General features: G+C 52.3%; 2 protein-coding genes across 4 annotated transcripts in view; both read right to left on the reverse strand.

Moving 5' to 3' along the window:
- Positions 1-64, reverse strand: part of LOC114431346 (sodium/hydrogen exchanger 9B2) — a 10,865-nt gene extending 10,801 nt beyond the window's left edge. The window contains exon 1 of the mRNA XM_028398954.1: positions 1-64. This exon is cut by the window's left edge and continues 2 nt beyond it. Coding sequence (XP_028254755.1) covers positions 1-28 — 28 coding nt within the window. The 5' untranslated portion in view covers positions 29-64.
- Positions 65-2,260: 2,196 nt separating this feature from the next.
- corin (corin, serine peptidase) lies at positions 2,261-17,160 on the reverse strand. Of its 3 annotated transcripts, XM_028398973.1 has the most exons (24): positions 16,899-17,159; positions 16,118-16,268; positions 14,403-14,726; positions 13,605-13,716; positions 13,419-13,523; positions 10,728-10,936; positions 10,532-10,645; positions 9,770-9,877; positions 9,554-9,664; positions 9,347-9,469; positions 9,153-9,260; positions 8,841-9,072; positions 8,606-8,748; positions 8,418-8,525; positions 8,160-8,273; positions 7,975-8,085; positions 7,209-7,332; positions 6,776-6,904; positions 6,616-6,665; positions 5,648-5,834; positions 5,394-5,556; positions 5,214-5,322; positions 4,379-4,512; positions 2,261-4,291 (listed from the first exon to the last, which is right to left on the reverse strand). In XM_028398973.1, the coding sequence occupies exons 1-24, from the start codon at positions 16,956-16,958 to the stop codon at positions 4,109-4,111; spliced, it is 3,312 nt and encodes a 1,103-aa protein (XP_028254774.1). In that variant the 5' UTR covers positions 16,959-17,159; the 3' UTR covers positions 2,261-4,108. The 3 variants fall into 3 exon arrangements, with proteins under 3 accessions (XP_028254774.1, XP_028254776.1, XP_028254775.1); XM_028398975.1 differs by lacking the exon at positions 9,347-9,469 and having other exon boundaries at positions 16,899-17,160; XM_028398974.1 differs by lacking the exon at positions 8,160-8,273.
- Between the last annotated feature and the right edge of the window lie 701 nt (positions 17,161-17,861).

Below are 17,861 nucleotides of genomic sequence, written 5' to 3' on the forward strand. Positions count from 1 at the left end.
CAGCCTGGAGCCGGTCCGGTCCGTCCATGCTGACCCGGCAGTACCGCCTGGTGGCCTCCTCGTCCATCATCTGAAACACACGCTGATTTAGTGTTGAGCCGTGCTTCAGATGGACTGGATCTGTCCCCACAGGTCTGACCCTGATCAATAACTGCAGCCATGCACAGGGTCAATGTGTTCTGATCCAATCCCACTGTATTTATCAACCAACAAGGAGCCAAAGAGCTGTCAATGATCAATGACATGACCCACACGGGGTTAATATGCTCTGATCCAATCCCACTGTATTTATAGAGCACTTAAAACAACAAGGAGCCAAAGAGCTGTCAATGATCCACACGGGGTTAATACGACGACCAACAACAACAAGCACACAACTGCTGACTGACTGATGACTGAAACACACACAGACAGACACACACACAAACAGACAAACACACAAACAAACAGAAACAAACACACAAACAGACAGACACACAGAAACAAACACACAAACAAACAGACAAACAGACACAAACAAACACAGAAACAAACACACAGACAGCAGCTCCTGGCTTTCCATCTTACCTTTACGAGCTGCAGACGAGTGAGTGGAACAAGAGGACAACACGTCTGAACACTTGGTCATCTGACGCACACACACACACACACAGACTGACTGAGTGTGTGTCTGTTAATAACAGATGGTTTTAACTCTGTTGTGTTTGTCACTGTGCAAAATGACAGACGTCTCTCACACAGTGAACCCTGGAATTATGGAACACAGGCCGCTTTCACACAGACACACACAGACACACACACATCAGCTTTGTGATAATAGCAGGTGTGTGTCTGTGTGTGCGCACTCTGACAGCACGCTGGTGTGAAGACGACCCGCTGAGGCTCACAGAGAGCATCAGAGTGAGGTCAGCTGACGCCAGGGACTGGACGCCGCACAGCTGTTGGTCTGTCAGAGGGCGGACCATGTGCAGGACTCTGTCAGACCCTGGACCCTGTCAGACCCTGGACCATGTGCAGGACTCTGTCAGACCCTGGACCATGTGCAGGACTCTGTCAGACCCTGGACCATGTGCAGGACTCTGTCAGAACATGTGCAGGACTCTGTCAGACCCTGGACCATGTGCAGGACTCTGTCAGACCCTGGACCATGTGCAGGACTCTGTCAGACCCTGGACCCTGTCAGACCCTGGACCATGTGCAGGACTCTGTCAGACCCTGGACCATGTGCAGGACTCTGTCAGACCCTGGACCATGTGCAGGACTCTGTCAGAACATGTGCAGGACTCTGTCAGACCCTGGACCATGTGCAGGACTCTGTCAGACCCTGGACCATGTGCAGGACTCTGTCAGACCCTGGACCCTGTCAGACCCTGGACCATGTGCAGGACTCTGTCAGACCCTGGACCATGTGCAGGACTCTGTCAGACCCTGGACCATGTGCAGGACTCTGTCGGAGCCTGGACTATGTGCAGTACCTTTTTCCCCCCATGTGTCTTAAACACAGGCTGCCCGGTCCGCCCAGGTCCAGGTCTACCAGCACAGTGAGGACTGTTAGCTACCGTCCCTGACATCTGTCCATCCGTCCATGTCTTATGACCTTTGACACTGTGGGCTGCAGTTCATATCATCAGAGAAGCTGCTGGCAGCATGAGCGACACCTGCAGACACACACCTGTCACCAGGAGCTCCACCTGCACTCTTTACCGACATGACACCACCTGCATGACACCACCTGCACACACACACTCTCTGTGAGGACGTTTCAAAGGAACTTTACAAACTTAGACTTTTACTTAAGGACCAAGGATCAGAACTTCCTCCACCACTGCTGCTGGGTGACGGGTACACACACACACAGCCGTGACTCACACACACACAGCTGTGACTCACACACACAGACACACAGACTCACACACACACACACACAGACTCACACAGACACAGACTCACACACAGACACACACACAGAGACTCACACAGATACAGGGCAGAGTGTGTACAGGTTTATTAGTGTGATACAAGGTGATACAAACCAAATGTTCACTTTACACAAAACATCAGAGGCTACATCCAAAAGTCCAGCAAAACCAGGAAGAAACACACACACAGACTCACTCACACACACAGACTCACTCACACACAGACACACACTCACACACAGACACATCACACACACTCACACACACACACACACAGACACATCACACACACTCGGACACACACACAGACACATCACACACACTCGGACACACACACACACACAGACACACACTCACATCACACACACTCACACAGACACACACACACACTCACTCAGACTCACTCACACACACACTCACATCACACACACTCAGACACACACACTCACAGACACAGACACACACTCTCAGACCTGTGTAAGAAGCATGACATACAAAAAGCTGTAGAAAAATACTCTTAAAAAACCAAAGAGCAGCAGAACCATCTGGAATGTTCTGGATCCGTCTGACCTCACAGGGCCATCAGAGGTCAAAGGTCAGACCAAAGGTCACACTAACCTACAGAGTCCAACAAGTGTCCACACAGAGACATCACGTCTGAGTGAGTCCATCATTTAAAGGTTCCCCTCTGCTGTGTGTTACACACAGTGACTGCAGTTCACTGAGTGGCCACAGGGGTCACTGCTTCTGTCTCACACTTTGAACCCTAAAACAAAAGGACCGGTGATGTGTCGCAGCAGCATTCGTAGCCTCTGATGAGGGCTGCATGTTTGACGCCGGCGTCCACGCAGCAGGGGGCGCTGCTGCACCGAGGGCTCAGGGACGATGAACAGCTGATCATAACAGTGTGACATTATGCTTTGTTACTTTGTGCGAACTAATTTGTGCCTTTGTGTTAGCATTCAGCTATTAGCAGCTCATTGCTGTGGAGCAGTTAGCATACAGCATGAAATGAGGTAGCCGTGGACGTAAGAGTCGAGCTGATGAAGCATGTTTCCCAGTGGTCACTGGTGGTACTGCAGCACGGCGCTAACCCCACGCGATCAGTTTAAGATCCAGGAGTCCAGGAGCATCCACAGACCGTTTCAGAGAGGGTGTGACCCACGTTTGTGATTCTGTTAAAACAGCAAAAGCTAACGTAGCCTAGCATGTTGTATTATTGCACTGTGCTACACTTGTGCTTCGTATTCTAGCTGGCACTAATCTGGCAGTGGACTGTTTGTGTTAGCGAGGCTGCTAGCCTAACACAAAGCTTGAGTTAATGGTTCCCACATCGGTAATATGTAGCAGCTAGCTTTTTAAACGCTGGGGTTAAATCTCCTCGGGACACTTGTGGCTCTGTAGGACCTTTAATCCAACATGGCCGCTGTGAGGTCACAGATCTAAGTTGCCACAGAAACAGAACCCTTCTTCCTCGCTGACACACATGTACGACGGGTAACAAGGTTGTTTTTACTGCTAACTTTAAGTACAGGCACTATAGAGTGAAGCATTGTGGGAAGTTGAGTGCTTAGCTGGTTTTAGCTAGCAGCAGGTTGAGTTATCTTACAGCTTGTGTTACGTGTGACTGAACTAGCACCAGACTGTGTTTCAGTTCAGGTTAGGAGGAGGAAGTGTTACTGTTTATCATGAGGTTTAGTCACAGAGCTATAGAGCGTGTGTGTGTGTGTGTTACATCCCACACACACACACTCAGCAGTTCACTTTGGAGTGTATTAAAACAACAACAACAACCTGAAAGTGTGTCTAACAATAGAAGGTGAACAACATCACAAACCTCTGAGCGGCAGGCGACACACGGCGGCGACGCATCACCACCGCCCAGCGCTAGATTATCACGTGTGTGTCTGTGTGTGTGGGGGGGGGGGCAGACAGGTGGCGCTGCTGAGCGGTGGATGACGGCCCCTTCGGCGTCACCATCAGATTCAAACACTGTAATGAATATGAGACGACAGCTCTACCAGCTAGCTAGTTAGCATCTGTGTTTACTTGTACTGCTGCTCACACAGCAGTTAGCATCTGAAGGCTATCAGTATAGAGTATAGGCACAGGCGGAGGAACTGACGGAGTGACTGACGATGACATCACTTCCTCCTGGAATGGACGACAGCTGGTGGGATGTGTGAGTGTCAGTCGGTCAGGTAGGTGTGGATGTAGACCTGCTGCTGGATCCATGGGGTGAAGTGGGTCACGTTGCTGTAAACGCCGGGTCCCAGCACTTTACTGAAGCACACGCTGCCCCACGACGTCAGGCCGAACAGCGTCCAGCGCCCGCCGTCCTCCTCACACACCAGCGGGCCGCCGCTGTCGCCCTGAGCGCACACACACACACAGACGTGTTACAACATGCACAGTCATAAAGGTGCTGCTGAGCCCTGGGCGGAGCCTCTGGTGGTTACCATGCAGGAGTCCACAGTTCCAGCGTCATAACCAGCGCAAAGCATTCTGGGAGTGATGGTCTTCATGTCGAAGTAAGACTGACACTGAGACAGCGAGATGATCCGAACCTCCCCTTCCTGCAGCTTGAAGGGCACTGACACACACACAGACACACACAGAGACACACACAGAGACACACACACAGACACACACACACACAGAGACACAGAGACACACACAGAGACACACACAGACACACACAGAGACACACACACAGACACACACACACACAGAGACACAGAGACACACAGAGACACACACAGAGACACACACAGAGACACACAGAGACACACACACAGAGAGACACACAGACACACACAGAGACACACACACACAGAGACACACACACAGACACACACAGAGACATACAGAGAGACACACAGAGACACACACAAACACACACAGAGAGACACACACACACAGAGACACACACACACACACACACACACACAGAGACACACACACAGAGACACACACACAGAGACACACACACACACACACACACACAGAGACACACACACACAGAGACACAGAGACACACAGAGACACAGAGACACACACACACACACACACACACAGAGACACACAGACACAGATACAGACACACACACACACACACACAGAGACACACAGACACAGATACAGACACACACACAGAGACACACAGAGTTTTATTTAACCAGCAGCATGTGTGCTAACCTGTTTACAGGAATGTTTCAATGTTCTTTAGCTTTAGTGTGTGTGTCTCTATGTGTGTGTGTGTGTGTCTCTGTGTGTGTGTGTGTGTGTGCTCACTCCTGTTGCCCATGTGACCCCAGCCGGTGATGTAGCAGTAGGAGTCAGGTGAGGGCAGCTGGCCGGGCTGAGGCAGACACACGGGCCTGACGAAGGGCGTCTCCTCCACCTGCACACACAGCTCATCAGTACCATGTGATGACAGCTGATTATCGACCTATCAATGTAGTGACCTCTGACCTCAGAGTCCAGCTGCACCACACTGATGTCGTAGTCGACCACCGCCCGGTTGTAGCGAGGGTGTACGATGATGGTGCGCACGCCGCGGCTCTGACTGTGCACGCCGGGGTGGTCCAGGTTATTCAGCCCCAGCACCACCTTCCACAGCTCGGCACTCTCTCTCCTTCACACACACACACACACACACACACACTCGGATCAGCCAAAGATCCTGAAACAACCCCCCACCCCCCCACTGTGTCCCCCCGACTCACCCCTCGAAGCAATGCGCCACGGTCAGAGCCCACCTCCGGGCGATGAGGACGCAGCCGCAGACATGTCCGCTCTGCCCGCTCTGCAGTGAGCACTGCCATGGCCACGCCCCCCGCCTTGACACCCGGCCTCCCAGAATCCTCTTCTTCCTGTGAGGGTAGATCCCGACTGCTGGGCGCAGACCGCACTCTGACGCACAGAGAGAGCATCACTGACCCAGCACTCACAAAGACCTTCACAGGCTGAACTACATCCAGACTCATCTGTAATCTATAATCTGTGATCTATCATCTGTAATCTGTGATCTGTGATCTATCATCTGTAATCTATAATCTGTGATCTATCATCTGTAATCTGTGATCTATAATCTGTAATCTACCATCTGTAAACTATAATCTGTGATCTATCATCTGTAATCAATAATCTGTGATCTATCATCTGTAATCTATAATCTGTGATCTATCATCTGTAATCAATAATCTGTGATCTATCATCTGTAATCTATAATCTGTGTTCTATCATCTGTAATCTATAATCTGTGATCTATCATCTGTAATCTATAATCTGTAATCTGTGATCTATCATCTGTAATCTATAATCTGTGTTCTATCATCTGTAATCTATAATCTGTGATCTATCATCTGTAATCTATAATCTGTAATCTGTGATCTATCATCTGTAATCTATAATCTGTAATCTGTGATCTATCATCTGTAATCTATAATCTGTGATCTATCATCTGTAATCAATAATCTGTGATCTATCATCTGTAATCTGATCTATAATCTGTAATCTGTGATCTATCATCTGTAATCAATAATCTGTGATCTATCATCTGTAATCTGTGATCTATCATCTGTAATCTGATCTATAATCTGACAGCTGCTGGTGATGATGTGTGAACTCTCTGAGCTTTGGCTCCCTCTGCTGGCCGCTGTGTGAATGACTGTGACAGAAAGAAGAGCTTTACCTTCTCTGGAGCACAGCACTGACACTCGCCGCCTGGAGTGACACGCATGACTGCAGCACAGAGAGAGAGAGAGAGAGAGACACACACACAGACACACACACACAGGGTTACAAACACAGCTCTGCTGACAGCCTGCAGCCTCGGCTTCAGACGGCCTCACCTCCTCTTCTCCAGCCGTGCCTGCAGGGCCGATCCGTTCCTCAGGCTCCACTCTGGGTGCACGTGTAACCAGCGGCGCCGGCCGGGGACTCCTGGCTGGTCGGGTACCATGGAGACCGTGGAGGGAACCCTGCAGGGACACACACACATACTGCAGTGACTGTGGCTGTGTCCCAGCCCAGGGCAGCGAAGGGTCCATCTGATGCACCCATGCAAAGGGATGCAGCCTATGGAGGCACCACACCTGTCGCCTAGCAACCTGCAGGAAGCATCACCTGCAAGTTGCTAGGCGACAGGTGTGATGTGCAGTGACAGTCTCCTCTCTGATGGAGTCCTTCACTGGTAATCAGGATCTGACTGTGTCACACTTAGGTAGGTGTGTTTGTGTGAACTCAGTGTGTTCAGTGTGTGTGTGTGTGTGTTACTAACCTTACCCTAGTCCCAGCTGGTTGCAGGTCAGCTTGCTCAGCTCGTGGTTCCACTCATCAGCGCAGACCTGATACTCAGCCGCCGTCCTGAAGACCGTCAGCACCGAGCCCGCCTGGTCAGACAGAGAGACTAACACAGAGAGGGGGGGGTCACACACTGAACACACACTGAACACACACTGACACACACACACTGAACACACACTCACTGTAGAGGTGTATGTCACTTATACATAAGTGTGAGTGTGTGTCTGTGTGTGTTCAGTGTGTGTGTCTGTGTTCAGTGTGTGTGTCTGTGTTCAGTGTGTGTCTCTGTGTGTGTCTGTGTTCAGTGTGTCTCTGTGTGTGTGTCTGCGTTCAGTGTGTGTCTGTGTTCAGTGTGTGTCTCTGTGTGTGTCTGTGTTCAGTGTGTGTCTCTGTGTGTGTCTGTGTTCAGTGTGTGTCTCTGTGTGTGTGTCTGTGTTCAGTGTGTGTCTGTGTTCAGTGTGTGTCTGTGTTCAGTGTGTGTCTGTGCGTGTGTGTCTGTGCGTGTGTGTCTGTGTTCAGTGTGTGTCTGTGTTCAGTGTGTGTCTCTATGTGTGTGTCTGTGTGTGTGTCTGTGTTCAGTGTGTGTCTCTGTGTGTGTGTCTGTGTTCAGTGTGTGTCTCTGTGTGTGTCTGTGTTCAGTGTGTGTCTCTGTGTGTGTCTGTGTTCAGTGTGTGTCTGTGTTCAGTGTGTGTCTGTGTTCAGTGTGTGTCTGTGTTCAGTGTGTGTCTCTGTGTGTGTGTCGTACCACAGTCCCACTCGTCGGAGCTGTCTGAGCAGTGCTTCCTGCCGTCACACCACAGCGTGCGGTGGACACACTGGTGGTTGTTACAGGACAGCTCGTTGTCGGTGCAGGTGGCTGAAACAGAAACACCACAGTCAGCCCAGCCGCCTCCACCCACCACCACCACCACCACCCCGTCACACACTCACAGCAGTTAGCCTCGTCCACCAGCAGGGGGCAGTCCGGGAAGCCGTCACAGATCATGCTGGCTTTAATGCACACCTTGCTGCCGGGACACTCCCACAGAGCGCGCTCAGAGCAGCCTGACAGAGACACAGACAGGAGCGGGGTCACACGGTGCGGTCACACGGTGCGGTCACACGGTGCAGGCACACGGTGCGGTCACACGGTGCGGTCACAGGGCGCGGCTGCTGCAGACAGCGTGCTCTTATTTTGAAAGGACTCACCACAGTTGTCCTCGTCGCTGTGGTCATCGCAGTCCAGGTGTCCGTCGCAGCGCTTGGACGCCAGGACGCAGCGGCCTGACCGACACTTGAAGTGGCTGGGGGAGCACTCTGTCACCACGGCAACACATCAATGTTCACCACAACACGCCACGTGTGTGACCGATCGATGTGAGGAGGAGCTAACTTACCGTCCACGCCGTCCTCCGGCAGCAGGCAGCTGGAGTTTCCTCCCTCTTCTGGGAACTGACTGCAGTCTGAGTCCTCGGGCCACTGCAATCCCACAATGCCGAGCACCGACTCACACTTCTCCTTCGCGTTTCGACACAATGACCTGCAGGGCGAGCGAGAGAGAGAGAGAAAACAAGCAGCGGGGGGTTAACATGAGCTGCTGACTGGGGGTCACCAGGTGAGCTGGTCTCTGACCTGCAGGGCGGGACCCTCTGCAGGCTGACGGGGTCACACTTTGGCACCAGCAGCGTGCAGGCGTAGAACATGAGGTACTGGTAGCAGCCGGTCTGGACCAGGGCCGGGAACAGCGAGGACTCCCAGGACACTGAGCTCTCCCTCTGGGACTGGTGGCCCAGGTAGTTGGGGTAGCTGGTCAGGTTGTAGGGCAGGTTCATGCAGAGCTCCAGGCTGATGGGCTCACAGCGGGCTGGGTGCAGAGGACCGGGTCAGGACCAGAAATCAGTGGGGAGCGTTCACACGTGAGGACGCGGCGGTCCGAGTACTCACTGCAGCTGCTGTTGCTCCGTGGGTCGCAGGCGGCGCCGCCCCCCCCACACGCCGGCTGACAGGAGGTGGAGATGCAGCTGGGCTGACCGGGAACGCAGCCGTCCTGAGCTGGACACAGACGGACAACATCAGCTAACAGTGAGAGCAGCGTTAGCGGCTAGCAGGAGGACAGGCTGAAGAAGACCACGTCTCACTCTGCTCTCTGCTGCAGTGCTCTTCATCGCTGCCGTCTTTGCAGTCATCCTCCCCGTCACAGCGGAACGCAGAGGGAATGCACTGACCGTTCCTGCACTCCAGCAGCCCCTGGCTCTTACAGGCTGCTCACACACACACACACACCCTGACATCTGACTGTCGTTTCATCAAGCTCAGACAGGTGTCACGTTGTCACGGTAACTCACAGCAGTTGAGCTCGTCGCTTTTGTCCAGACAGTCGTGGTCTCCGTCACACAGCCAGTCCCTGGACACACAGCGGCCATCACCACACCGATGCTCCCGAGCCAGGTCACACACTGTGAACACACACAGAGGGCTGGAGTCTAGGCTGTGACTGCTGCTGAGCCCTGGAACACATGTGTGTGTCTGTGTGTGTCTCTGTGTGTGTGTCTGTGCATTACCACAGTTGAGTTCGTCGCTCAGGTCTCCACAGTCATCATAACCATCACACACCAGACTGGGTGAGAGACAGCGACCAGTGTTACACCGAAACTCAGCCTCTGTGCACTCTGACAGAGAAAGACCGTTATTATTAGTGTTATTACAGTTTACACTGTCTTTGTTTATTACAGTGTTATTACAGTTTACAGCACACCATCTTTGTTTATTACAGTGTCATTACAGTTTACACTGTCTTTGCTTATTACAGTGTTATTACAGTTTACAGCACACCATCTTTGTTTATTACAGTGTTATTACAGTATTTTTGTGTGATTCTTTTTACTTTGTTTCTTTGATTTGTGTCTTGCTTGACTTCAGCTCAGTGTTTTTGTATTTGATCTCCTCCGGTCCTCACATGTCTCACATGTCTTCTGCTCTCATTGTGTTGCTTTATGGCAGCATAAACCTCCAAATGGTCTCATAAAGGAGACACAGAGGGAGGTGCAGCCCTCTTTCTCTCTTTACATTCTCGTTCTATAGTCTCTTTATATCGCCATGACGACCACCTCTCTGTCTGTCTCACACACAGAAACTTCCACAACATCCACACAGCTGTCATCCAATCAATCACCTGCAGACACATCACCATGACAACAGGCTGAAAAGTCCTCCTTCCATTCAAACAGATGACAATACAGTGTGTGAGCCCTCACACACACACGCTTTATGAGGACTTTCCTTCTTTGTGAGGTGTGTGTGTGTGTGTGTGTGTGTGTGCTCACCACAGTGTGTTTCGTCACTCCAGTCGTCACAGTCATTGTAACCGTTACACACCAGCTTCTGGGGGATACAAATGCCTGTCGTGCACAGGAAGTGATCCTTCCCCCCACACACAGCTGTCGACCAATCAGAGACAGAGAGAGAGAGACTGAGAGAGTGTGCTATCACTTGATCAGTGTAATGTGTGTGTGTACTCACAAGGTTTCCCTTTGATCTGTCGTGGTGTGTAACAGGTAGCTGGTGTGAGGCCTGCTGTTGCCGTGGGAGACGGCAGCGAGGCGGAGGTGAGGTTACTAAACTGCGAGCAGCGCAGGAAGTCGGGCCAGGAGGCGTTGAACATCTGGAGGACGGGTTCGCAGCCTTCCCTCGCTGCCTCACAGAACGACGCACAGGGCAACACGACCCTCCTACACACACACACAAATAAATCCCCACAATCATCCTGTCAGAGGTCACGCTGAGTAGAAGCCACTGTTCAAATTTCAGAGGGTGTGTGTGTGTTATTCTTAGCTACACACACACAGCTGCTCTCCCTCTTACTACACTGAGCTTCATGCTGGAGACACTCGTCTTGTGTCAGGTTGAAGATGTTATGACATTTATTTATGACCAGATTACACACAGGTAAACATATCTGTGTGTGTGTGTACCTGATGTGTGTGTGTACCTGCTGTGTGTGTGTGTGTGTGTACCTGCTGTGTGCATGTGTGTCTGTGTGTACCGGCTGTGTGTGTACCTGCTGTGTGTGTGTGTGTGTAACGGCTGTGTGTGTGTGTACCTGGTGTGTGTGTGTGTGTGTGTGTAACGGCTGTGTTTGTGTGTACCTGGTGTGTGTGTGTGTGTACCGGCTGTGTGTGTACCAGCTGTATGTGTACCTGCCGTGTGTGTGTACCTGCTGTGTCTGTGTACCTGCCATGTGTGTGTGTACCTGCTGCGTGTGTGTACCTGCTGTGTGTGTGTGCCTGCTGTGTGTGTGTGTGTCTGCTGTGTGTGTGAACCTGCTGTGTGTGTGTGTACCTGCTTTGTGTATGTACCTGCTGTGTGTGTGTATGTACCTGCTTTGTGTGTGTACCTGCTGTGTGTGTGTGTACCTGCTGTGTGTGTACCCGCTTTGTGTATGTACCTGCTGTGTGTGTGTGTGTACTGCTGTGTGTGTGTGTACCTGCTGTGTGTTTGTGTGTGTGTGTACCGGCTGTGTGTGTGTGTGTGTACCTGCCGTGTGTGTGTGTACCTGCTGTATGTGTGTGTACCTGCTGTGTGTGTGTGTACCTGCTGTGTGTGTACCTGCCGTGTGTGTGTGTGTACCTGCCGTGTGTGTGTGTGTCTGCTGTGTGTGTGTACCTGCTGTGTGTGTGTGTGAACCTGCTGTGTGTGTGTGTACTTGCTGTGTGTGTGTGTGTACCTGCTGTGTGTGTGTGTGTACCGGCTGTGTGTATGTGTGTGCACCGGCTGTGTGTGTGTACCGGCTGTGTGTGTGTACCTGCTGTGTCTGTGTACCTGCCATGTGTGTGTGTACCTGCTGCGTGTGTGTACCTGCTGTGTGTGTGTGCCTGCTGTGTGTGTGTGTGTCTGCTGTGTGTGTGAACCTGCTGTGTGTGTGTGTACCTGCTTTGTGTATGTACCTGCTGTGTGTGTGTATGTACCTGCTTTGTGTGTGTACCTGCTGTGTGTGTGTGTACCTGCTGTGTGTGTACCCGCTTTGTGTATGTACCTGCTGTGTGTGTGTGTGTACTGCTGTGTGTGTGTGTACCTGCTGTGTGTTTGTGTGTGTGTGTACCGGCTGTGTGTGTGTGTGTGTACCTGCCGTGTGTGTGTGTACCTGCTGTATGTGTGTGTACCTGCTGTGTGTGTGTGTACCTGCTGTGTGTGTACCTGCCGTGTGTGTGTGTGTACCTGCCGTGTGTGTGTGTGTCTGCTGTGTGTGTGTACCTGCTGTGTGTGTGTGTGAACCTGCTGTGTGTGTGTGTACTTGCTGTGTGTGTGTGTGTACCTGCTGTGTGTGTGTGTGTACCGGCTGTGTGTATGTGTGTGCACCGGCTGTGTGTGTGTACCGGCTGTGTGTGTGTACCTGCTGTGTGTATGTACCGGCTCTGTGTGTGTGTACCGGCTGTGTGTGTGTGTACCTGCTGTGTGTGTGCACCGGCTGTGTGTGTGCACCTGCTGTGTGTGTGTGTGTGTGCACCTGCTGTGTGTGTGTACCTGCTGTGTGTATGTGTGTAGCTGCTGTGTGTGTGTGTACCGGCTGTGTGTGTGTACCCTCCGTGTGTGTGTGTACCGGCTGTGTGTGTGTACCTGCTGTGTGTGTACCTGCTGTATGTGTGTGTACCGGCTCTGTGTGTGTGTACCTGCTGTGTGTGTGTGTACCTGCTGTGTGTGTGTGTGTACCGGCTGTGTGTGTGTGTACCTGCTGTGTGTGTACCCTCCGTGTGTGTGTACCTGCTGTGTGTGTGTGTGTGTGCACCTGCTGTGTGTGTGTACCTGCTGTGTGTGTGTGTGTGTAACGGCTGTGTGTGTGTGTACCTGCTGTGTGTGTACCCTCCGTGTGTGTGTACCTGCTGTGTGTGTGTGTGTGTACAAGCTGTGTGTGTGTGTGTGTGTGTGTGTGCCCTCCGTGTGTGTGTACCGGCTGTGTGTGTGTACCCTCTGTGTGTGTGTACCTGCTGTGTGTGTGTGTACCGGCTGTGTGTGTGTGTGCCCTCCGTGTGTGTGTGTACCCTCTGTGTGTGTGTACCTGCTGTGTGTGTGTGTACCTGCTGTGTGTGTGTGTGTGTGTACCCTCCGTGTGTGTGTGTGCCTGCTGTGTGTGTGTACCTGCTGTGTGTGTGTACCCTCCGTGTGTGTGTGTACCCTCTGTGTGTGTGTGTACCTGCTTTGTGTGTGTGTGTGTACCTGCTGTGTGTGCTGTCAGCAGCGACGCACTCGGGCAGTGCCAGCGAGCAGCCGAAGAGCATGATGTGTCTGTAGCAGGAGAGTCTGCTGAGGTAGCTGAAGAACCTGAACACACAGATCAGACTGGTTAATCGGTGGATTTCTGATCAATCAGATGATGTTTTGTGCATCATTGGATGCTGTTACCTTAGCAACATGTCGACCTCGGAGCTCTTCACCACGGCAACAGAGGAGGACAGCCATGTTTGGTTGTAGGGCAGCATGTGACACTGAGGCTCCACGATCAGCTGACAGCTACCTGCAGACAGACGGCCGGTGAGAGGGGGAGGCACCGGCACACCCCCCACAGACCGTTGTGGTCATTAAAGGGTTACGGCTGCTTATATGTGTATTTATCGCCGTCAACCAATCAGAGCTCAGAGCCTGACGCTCATCAGCATTCACCTCAACAATAATACAGAGAGAGACTGAAGGACAGTGGAGGAAGAGAGACGAGGGGAATTTAAAACAGACACAGACCGAACAATTTATCAACACACACACACACACACACACACACACACACACACAGACACACAGAGACACACACACACAGAGCCAGACACACACACCCACAGACACAGAGACACACACACACCCACAGACACACACAGAGACACAGAGACACACACACACAGAGCCAGACACACACACCCACAGACACACACACAGACACAGAGACACACACACACCCACAGACACACACACACACAGAAACAGACACACACACACAGACACTCACAGACACACTCAGACACACACACACAGGTCGGTGGAGGACAGTAGATCTGGATTCAGCTCAGCCTCTGCAGCCTCTCCTGCAGCAGTAATGGAGGCTAATAAGATTGTAGTGTTTGACAGCAAAGGACACAGCAGTGACTGCCGGCTGCCCAGAGGATTGTGGGACATGTAGTTTTTCTGTGTAGTAGCCTTTTTAACTGGTACCTGTGTCAGGTGCTGGGCTGGTGCTGATCGGCCAGGTGGTGCTCAGTGATGTCACAGAGGCCAGCCAATCGGGAGGCTGTGTGTAGGGCTGGGTGGGCGGGGCCTGAGAAGAGGAAGCTGGCGGAGCTCGGGTGGAGGTGGAATGTGCGCTGCGGTGTGTGACGTCATCCTGGCTGCGGTTTCGCCAGCGCATGACGTTCTCTGGCTCTGACTGGGAGGGGGAGGGGCCGGCTGTGCTGTTGCTGTGGTAACCAGGGTCGCTGTCCGCGATGGGCTCCGGGGACGGGAGGGGGCTGGTGTCCAAGAGGCGGGAGCCAATGATGCCTGAGGAGAGAGGAGCAGGTGGTGTCAGCTGGGCCAATCACAGTTCAGCTCACAACACTAGCATGCAGTTCCCTCAGCGTCCACAAGAGGCTGGCTCCAAGAGTGAGTCCGCCCCACCAGACCTCCATGTTCAAAGTTCTCTGCGCTGAAACTGCAGACGCCGGCAGGGAGGAGGCGCTCACAGGCCGTGATCACACACAGAATGACACTGATGAAACAACATGGTGTCACAGTGATCCGGTTGCCATGGTGAGGCAGCCAGACTGATGCATTTACATTTTCATCTGTCACACACACACACACACACACACTGTCATTGGTGTTTTTGGTAAAAATAAATGGCTGACGTGTTTAATGAGTCACAGATCATTACGCACTGAGACCATTCATTTCACTTTCATCATATGAAAAGATGGAGGCGGCGTGACGGCTGTGGCAGCCTGCGGCCTGACTCTATAAATAAACCTGCCTGTTACATAAAGCCACGCTTAATATTAAAACACGTACATGCTGAAAGATTTAAAGAGGAGGCTACACGTCACATGTTTACAGAGCGAAGCATCATGAGTGAGCCAGCTAGCTGCTAGCTTTACATGACGGGAGAGAGAGGGAAACACAGCAAGGCTGCAGTACACAGACTGACCACAGGGGTCAGCACCAGGGTCTGCTGACCCTGTCTGAGGGTGTGTGTGTGTGTCTGTGTGTGTGTGGGAGCCATCTTTGTTAGTGTGTTTAGTGAGGAAGGAGGCTTGGTGAACAAACGGGGAGGAAACAAAGATGTCTGACAAGAGTTTAAAGACCATTAAGTGTCTAATGGTGGGAGAAGTCTCCCTCACACACACACACACACACAGTGACACACACACAGGCTTTATGGTGTGTGTGATGAGCTGTGGAGAAGACAACACAAAACAGCTGCAGAGGAAACAAAAGCAGAGAGAAGAAGAGCTCTCAGAGCGTGAAGAAAACATCTTTGTTGTGTCGCTCTGACCTCAGTGGAGACGAAACAGAGAGAAGACAGAGCGCTGACAGACGGACAAAAGACAGAAGGACACGGGAGGAGGAGGCGATGAAGAGGAGGATGAAGGCCGCACAGATGCTGCCATTTTACTACCTGAGAAAATATTTGACATTCTTTCTGTCTCATCCTGCTCCTGATTGGCTGAAGGACTCATCGTCATGGCGATGAGACAACACGCACAACTTATATGGTGTCTCCTCAGTGTGAGGGTAGGAAAGGAGGGAAGGAGGGAAGGAAGCCTGTGAGCCCTCTCAGGGCTGAGCAGTGAGGAGGTGTTAACCCTCCACCTGCACCGTCACAGGGTGTGTGTGTGTGTGTGTGTGTGTGTGTGTGTGTGTGTGTGTGTGTGTGTGTGTGTGTGTCACTGTACCAGTGAGGGCCAGGACCAGCAGCAGCAGACCGGCCAGCAGGCTGGCGGTGGGAATCAGGATGTAGAGCAGAAGCCGGAGGTGATTGGTGGAGCCCAGCTTGTGAGGACACGCCTCCCCACCCATCCTCGTCTCCGGTCCTCCGGCTGGAGTCTGGGGGACACACAGGGATGGACGTCAGTCATTGAACCCCATGAAAGCACTGAATCAGGGGACAGACGGGGAACCACGCTGGACTCCGTCCCCTAAGTCCACTTTAAGCCCCCCCCCCAGGTTATTTTTACAGTGTGTGTCCTCTCAGAGTTTCCGTTGGACACGTTGAGGTTATTTTTGAAGTGATATGACGATGAGCTGACACCTGACACCTCCCAGCAGCCCCTTCACCTCCCTCCCTCCGTCAATGGATCAGTGATGACTGCGCACGTCAGGCTCTTATTCTGAAGGCACGCCGGGGTATTGATTGATCATCATTCTGTTTACGCAGCTTTTATTTTGACAGTCTGTTCATGGAGTTCACAAACAAACAAACTTCCTGTGCAAATAAAACTTGTTGTGACGTCACGGGTTATTGGACCGTACATAAACAAAGTGTTCTGATCAGTTCTAACAAGCAGCGCAGGTGTGACGGGACACATCGATCCCAGCAACACACAGTCATTATGATCAATATCAGCTGATGATCAACGCGCGAGACACGGAGGACACAGAGACAGAGACATCAAGGACAGCAGAGACAGCCGCGGACACACACACACACACACACGGACAGGGGGGGGCACTCACCGTCGCAGTTCCCGCTCCGCTGAAGGTGACACGCGGGAAGGTCTCCCGCCGCGCGGACATGACCTGCTGCTGCCTGCCGCCGAGCGCGAGACCATCCCTCTGTCTGCTGCCCGCGAGCCGCTCCGCTACCTAACCGAGCACGGCACGCGCTGGCTCCGCCCCCTTCCCCGTCAACGGCCAGGGTCGCTCCACCACCGCGCGCTCTCTCTCTCTGATAACACTTCCACACACGGCTCAGTGTGTCTGCACGTGACCAGCCTGGATGTGGGATTACACACACACACACACACAGACACACACACACACACACACACACACACACACACACACACACGGAGGGGGTGCAGGGGCTTGAGCCTCGTGCCTCTGTGTGCAGGGTGACATTTAAAACACTGGATTACACGTAATCTGTCATCTGTGGTCTGAGGTGCAGCTAGGTCAGACTGCACCTCACATCTATCACACACACACAGACAGACACACACACACACACACACAGAGAGACACAGACACACACACAGACAGACACACACACACACACACAGACAGACACAGACAGACACACACACACAGACAGACACACACACAGAGACACAGACACACACACACACACAGAGACAGACACAGACAGACACACACACACAGACAGACACACACACAGAGACACAGACACACACACAGACAGACACACACACACACAGAGACAGACACACACACACACAGAGACACACACACGCACACACACAGAGACACAGACACACACACAGAGACACACACACGCACACACAGACACACACACACAGACACAGACACACACAGAGACACAGACACACACACACAGACACACACACAGACAGACACACACACACAGAGACACACACACACAGACAGACACACACACACAGACAGACAACACACACAGAGCACACACACACAGACACACACACACACAGAGACACAGAC

This window comes from Parambassis ranga, unplaced genomic scaffold (genome assembly GCF_900634625.1).
Source record: "Parambassis ranga unplaced genomic scaffold, fParRan2.1 scaffold_70_arrow_ctg1, whole genome shotgun sequence".
NCBI lineage: Eukaryota > Metazoa > Chordata > Actinopteri > Ambassidae > Parambassis > Parambassis ranga.

Bases quoted from the DNA above. Each gene is read 5' to 3' on its own strand.
- corin (XM_028398973.1), bottom strand. From the start codon at position 16,958: ATGTCCGCGCGGCGGGAGACCTTCCCGCGTGTCACCTTCAGCGGAGCG. The intron at 10,937-13,418 runs GTACACACACAC...GTGTGTGTGTAG, and splicing joins GCTGACAGCACACACAGCAG to GAGGGTCGTGTTGCCCTGTG. The intron at 8,526-8,605 runs GTAAGTTAGCTC...CCGTGGTGACAG, and splicing joins GCCGGAGGACGGCGTGGACG to AGTGCTCCCCCAGCCACTTC.